This window comes from Leptonotus elevatus, chromosome 3 (assembly GCF_054856555.1).
Source record: "Leptonotus elevatus isolate MCC_2025b chromosome 3, RoL_Lele_1.0, whole genome shotgun sequence".
Taxonomy (NCBI): Eukaryota; Metazoa; Chordata; class Actinopteri; order Syngnathiformes; family Syngnathidae; genus Leptonotus; species Leptonotus elevatus.
Window position 1 is genome coordinate 21557876 of NC_141241.1, and position 5859 is coordinate 21563734.

The window sequence follows — 5859 nt, forward strand, 5'->3', positions numbered from 1 at the left end:
ATTTTTGCCCTACAGTGTGTTGTTTAACGTCAGGCACGTTGTTGAACAGCTAAGGGGGGGTCCTCGTTCCAGCATTTACAGAAGTAGTCACGGTAGTTACAACGGCGCGATAATCTCCTTCCTGTGGTTCATAGCAATGTATGTTTTTCTTTGCTGCCACTGGAGGATGAAAATGGATGGATACATTTGTTTGTTTACTTCTTATTCTTTTGTGCTACGTATGTTACCCCTGACACATGCGAGATGGTGGGGTGGGGTATGATTGGTCCACTAGACAAAAAAAAAAAAAAATGGGCATTGCAATTAGTTTTATGCAAGTACTATATTATTCTGCATTTTTGATGTTCAATAAAATATTTTTGAACCGTTTATTTTTTCCCGGTCAAAAAACAACCACATACTGTGTCCACCCCACCCCCAGCGCAAAGGGGTGTTGTGCATAAAAATGATCATTTACAGATGGCTCAACAGCAAACCAACATTAAGTGCAAGAACCCATTTTGTGCATATATTTTCACAAAAATCAATTCTAACTTGAGGTACAATGTTTGTCTTGCATGTCATTTAAAATCCACAAAAAAATGATTAGGCCCACTCACGTTGTAGTATGGGGGCAATCTAAGACAAGCGCAACTAAGCCATGTCTACCATCTAGGTGGTGAATGAATGATATTACAGATTAAAATTATACATCAGAACCCCACTATTCACCGGAATAGGGACCTGCCTGACCCACAAATAGTGAAAATCCGTGCATAATTGACCCTCATTGAAATGCACTGGAAACCCAAAATATTCTCTCAAAAAGCGAATCAACCTCTAATGCTGTATACATTTCCATGAAAAAAGGGGGTAAATCTGATGTATTATTAACAATTTACTGACATTTCTGTGATCCTTTACACAATGAAACAAGTTGAAGTTTGATTTATTTATTTTTTTACATTTAAATGCAGAAACACACTTTTTTTTTTTTTCCTTTTCAAGACTCAGATGAAAAGAGCTTTAAAAACAGCTGATTGAAGAAACACGTCCACAGTCTGTGTTGTCTTCATCACATGAAGTACACTTGCAGTCTTTGGCCACAGGGTAGCTAACAGCCTCCGGACAACCGCTGATGTATTTCACTTCGTAGGTGGTCCACTTATCATTGCAGACTTTCTGTTCCGCCCGTTTCCCAGGGGACATGTAGACTGGATCCTGTGGACAGAACAGTAGCTTACAGTTGTTTGTGATACCATGACAATTCTCTAAAATAAGCAATCAAGTTCACGCTTAACTGTCATTAACATTTAGAACTTGGCAATACCTCATTGTAGCAATATCCTTCACATATGGTGGTGTAGACGCATTCAGTTATGCCACAGCTCTCCACGGGGATGCTAACGTTTTTCAGGGTGCAGCCGGAACTGCAATGCTTACTGGCACCTGCCAGCGCCAGCACTGTTGCCATGACAACTAGCTGCATCCTTTGATGAGTGCAGCACAGGCGTCTGCCATAAGAGGGGATCAGGCGTATGACATTAAAAGATGTCATGTAAGAAAATCTCAGTGATAGCTAACAATTTTTGTAATCTGAAACAATGGGGGGAAATCGTTTAGAGCTGTTAATGTTTAGTCAGATAGCCTAATGCTTTTTTTCCTCCACTGTAGAAACATCAAACATCCAAAGAAAACACACAGAACTGTAATGTCTTGTTTGCTCTAAATCCAGAATCCTGTTTTTAATGGTTTCTTGATTTGAGAGGCCTCAATCACAATTCCTGGCTCCTCATTGGCTCTTAATTAATAATAGGGCTGGGTATTGATTCAATCGATATTTTTCCCGATTCAATTCACTGCAGTTCAATCCGATATCGATTAATTATGGAACATCAATTCTTCTTTAATGTCAAGGACATTGACAACAGCAAGGATGAGATGAAAATATTTTCATAATTCTAATTGAATAATTGTAAATATAAATTTAAAATCTTCTGAATTGTCTTAAAGTGAAATAATTCAGGTCTTTCACAAATTTAAGAAAATACTTTCCAATTCATGTGAACAGTAAATTTCAAGAAAACAGCCTTTAAAATTCTTAAGAATTTATGGGAAAATTTTTGATATTTAAATAATCGTTTCATGGTTGGGCTTGAAAAAGAAAATTAATTTGATATTGATTGTTCGATTTCTTAAACCCAGCCTTACATACAATCGATCTGATAGGATCTGAACAAAAATAACGACAGCATCTGTTGACTTTTCACGCAATCTCTTGCGTGTGATGACAAAACCAACTTTTGTTTTACAGTCAGCATGACCTAATACCAATTTACTTGAATTTTAAATATCTTGATGCATAAAATATTTCAAATTCATTAAGATGTCCAAAAAACATGCAGAGTTTAATACAGACATCCTGCTTCATCAGTTACAGACATGGCACACACGTTTAACATTCATAAAAAAAAGAAAATAAATACATTCTCCATGCGCTATTGAGATACCTGTTATTGCTCTGATTAAAATAATTATGTGATAATCAAATTTCACCACGAGTCTCACCAAAGTCATACCTTTTGAAGTGGCTTTAGAAAGGGCTTTGAACGTCCTCCTGATGTCTAAATGTCTAAAACACGTATGGTCCTTTGGCTCTTCCCACACTCTTAAATAAGGCTGCCCTTACAGTAAATTCTCTTAATCTGGTCAGCTTTAACTCTGTGTTGTTTTTCCATTTGTTTAGTCCAAGCATTGACATGGTAAATCCTCCTTTTTTCCCCTTACCACATCAAGTAAGGCCTTTCCTCCTACGTGTATGTAGGAGGAGTGGATCGTATCTCTTGGAAGGTTTGGACCAACCACAGAAAAACAAACTTGCCATCTGCTCCCACAGAAAATGGAAAACCCCAAGAATTCACTAGTAATCACTCAACGAGTTTTGTTAATGTCATTAGGAACTCTTGATCCGTTGGCCATTTTTTCCTCAACTGTAATCAACAAACACACGACTTTCCCACAGCAAGTTTACTTTTTATATTTCACAACAATGTGTTTTGGTGGTAGCATGGTGGATTACGTTAGTAAGCACATTTTCCTTCTGAGGTTCTGGGTTTTCATGTTCTTCTTGTGCTGGTGTGTGCTTTCTCCTTGCTTTTTGGCTGGCTCCCACGTACGCTCCAAATATTGGCGGGAGTTAACCCCTCTTCTTTCCCAAAACATTAGCTTCAACTCACCTGCAACCCTCATGCGAATATGTGTTTAAGAAAATGGATGGGTGTTCTGTTTCATTTCAGCTTAAACATGCTTGGTTGTAGTTTAAGGTGTGCAATTTCTCTAGTCAGAACAGTAAGTTTGCAGTTATGAGCAAGCCCCTTGTAAATTGTAGTGAGTTTAGCTACGAGCTATTCTTCATTCAATGTAGCTGAAGCTACTCACCAGGAACGAAGCAAGCTAGAGTAAAATGTCAGTAGCTAAATAAGGTTGACGATATTTTGATTTCCAAAAGAGAGGACACTGCCTGACCTCAAGACATTTAACTTAAAGAGAAAGTCAGCCTTAAACATTTCATGACAGTAATATGTTCGATGTGACCTCACTAGTTTAAACATGATATTATTTTTAAAAATGTTTATCCATCTCAGGTGGTGGCCATTTTGCCACTTACTGTCGACTGAAGATGACATCACAGTTGCTCAAGTCTCAGGTAACAACCAATCACAGCTCAGCGTCAGAAAACAGGTGAGCTGTGATTGGTCGTTGCCTGAGCGCTGAGCAACTGTGATGTCATCTTCAGTCCACAGTAATTGGCAAAATGGCCACCACCTGAGATGGACAAAAACGGCTGGATTTTGCTGCATATTCCACTAACACAATATTGACCAAAATACCGTATTTAGACTAGTGGGGCTGCATAGAACAGATTATTGTAAAACATTTTTCCCTTTAAATGATATACAAAAGTTTGCTCAAAGATGACACCCATTATCAATCAATCAAACTTTATTTATACATTAAAACGCAACTCAAGGTGCTGAACAATTAAAACATCCATAGTACAATAAATGGTTAACTACCATTGTGGGGAAACACCCGGGAAAACACACGAGACAAAAGCACGCACGCACGCACGCACGCACACATACGCACGCACGCACACACACCACAACATGGCGGGGCACCGAAAAACCCTGTGAGGAAAGGCACCCAAGAGGGATGACAGCCAACCACCACAGGGAGCAATGTCATCTCAGAGACCCCCGGCCCAGATTGGCTGCGGCCCGCCAAGAGTGAAACGCACCCCAGTCCCTCTGGGCCAAGAGGCCCCCAGGACGACCATCCCTCCCAGTGCGCAGGGTCCCCCATGAGAAAACACTGGAGCTAAAAACTTAGTAACAACCAAATAAAAACAGTTTAAAAAGGGTGTCAATAGGCCCCAAGTCATCAGGAGACACGGCGATGTACAGCTGTGTATCGTCAGCGTAACTGTCAAAGTTGACGCCGTGTCTCCTGATGACTTCCCCAAGGGAAAGCATGCAAAGATGGAAAAGTAATGGGCCTAAAATTGAACCTTGGGGAACCCCACATTTAATTCCATGGGTTCCAGAGGAACATGTATCCATACTTACAAAGAAATATCGATCTTTGAGATTGGAATAAAAACTGTTAAAAGCAGTACCAGAGATGCCCACCAGGCTTCTAAGTCTGTTTAATAAAATGCGGCGATCTACCATATCAAAAGCAGTACTTAAATCCAGTAGCACCAAGACTGCAAGTTTTTCAGGTCTCCATTACACCTAATATCATTTAAAATCTTTAACTCATTCACTGCCATTGACAGCTATAAACGTCAAAAATTTATTGTAACTATTTCTATTAGTTTAACTTTTTTTTCCCACTTTTGTTAACAAGAGTATGAAAACCTAGACATTTAATTTAAAATGATCTTTTTTTGTTTTGTTTTTTAAAGAAAAAATTATTAAAAATTAGGGCGTCAGGCAAATAAATTATTAAAAATTAGGGGTGTCAGGCGATTAAAATTTGTAATTGTAATTAATCGCATGACTTCAATAGACTCACGATTAATCACAAATTTTATATCTGTTCTAAATGTACAATAATTCTCTTCTAGGTTTTCATACTCTTGTTAACAAAAGTGAAAAAAAATGTTAAACTAATAGAAATAGTTCAAATGAATTTTTGACGTCTATAGCCGTCAATGGCATTGAATGAGTTAAAAGGGCAGTCTCTGTAACTATGGTTCATCCTAAAACCAGACTGATAGTTCTCTAAAATGTATTTGTGTACAAAAATTTTTTCTCAAATCTTACTTAAAAACAGTAAATTGGAAAGACACCTGTCTGAAGAGAGCAATTGACTATGTTTAAAATTAGTTTCTCCAAAAAATTATAAAATGTCCTTAAAAGTGATGTGGGAATTGATTATAAAAGGCAGGTTGTTGGGTTGACCTGGGAAAAAACTCGACCAAGTGTCCTTGCATCAACCAGGGCAAAACTTTCCAGTGTTTCCTCAGATAAAAGTAACTGTCCAGGTTTATTAAAACTTGTATTTTGATAAGCTAAAAGACAGGACCTAATGCCATCAATTTCACTTCTGAAGTGGTCTGCAACGCCCTCACAGAGAGCGTTTGTTGGCGTCTGTGTTGCTTTTTAAAATCAGGATTGGTCAAAAGATCAAAGGTGGAGAAAATCCATTTAGTTTTTTTTTAAATTAACTGCCATTAGATTTGAGAAATATGATGTTCTTGCCTGTTTGACTGTTTAATTGTAGGATTTGAGTTCACGTAATATTTCATAATGAACTGAAAGTTTACTTTTTCTCCACTTCCTTTCAGCACTCCTGCATTTTCTTTTTGATTTT

At 38.0% G+C, this 5859-nt stretch overlaps 1 protein-coding gene across 1 annotated transcript; it reads right to left on the reverse strand.

The window, feature by feature from the left end:
* Window positions 1–916: 916 nt before the first annotated feature.
* LOC147177425 (gonadotropin subunit beta-1-like) lies at window positions 917–2660 on the reverse strand. Its single transcript, XM_086070815.1, has 3 exons — window positions 2559–2660; window positions 1310–1493; window positions 917–1200 (listed from the first exon to the last, which is right to left on the reverse strand). Exons 2-3 carry the CDS (start codon window positions 1466–1468, stop codon window positions 1006–1008), a joined length of 354 nt encoding a protein of 117 aa, XP_085926941.1. The 5' UTR covers window positions 1469–1493; window positions 2559–2660; the 3' UTR covers window positions 917–1005.
* Between the last annotated feature and the right edge of the window lie 3199 nt (window positions 2661–5859).

What these genes read in the sequence shown, in the direction of transcription:
- LOC147177425 (XM_086070815.1), bottom strand. Translation starts at nt 1,468, where the DNA reads ATGCAGCTAGTTGTCATGGCAACAGTGCTGGCGCTGGCAGGTGCCAGT. An exon ending in AAGGATATTGCTACAATGAG is followed by an intron (nt 1,201 to 1,309) that starts GTATTGCCAAGT and finishes TTCTGTCCACAG; the next exon opens with GATCCAGTCTACATGTCCCC.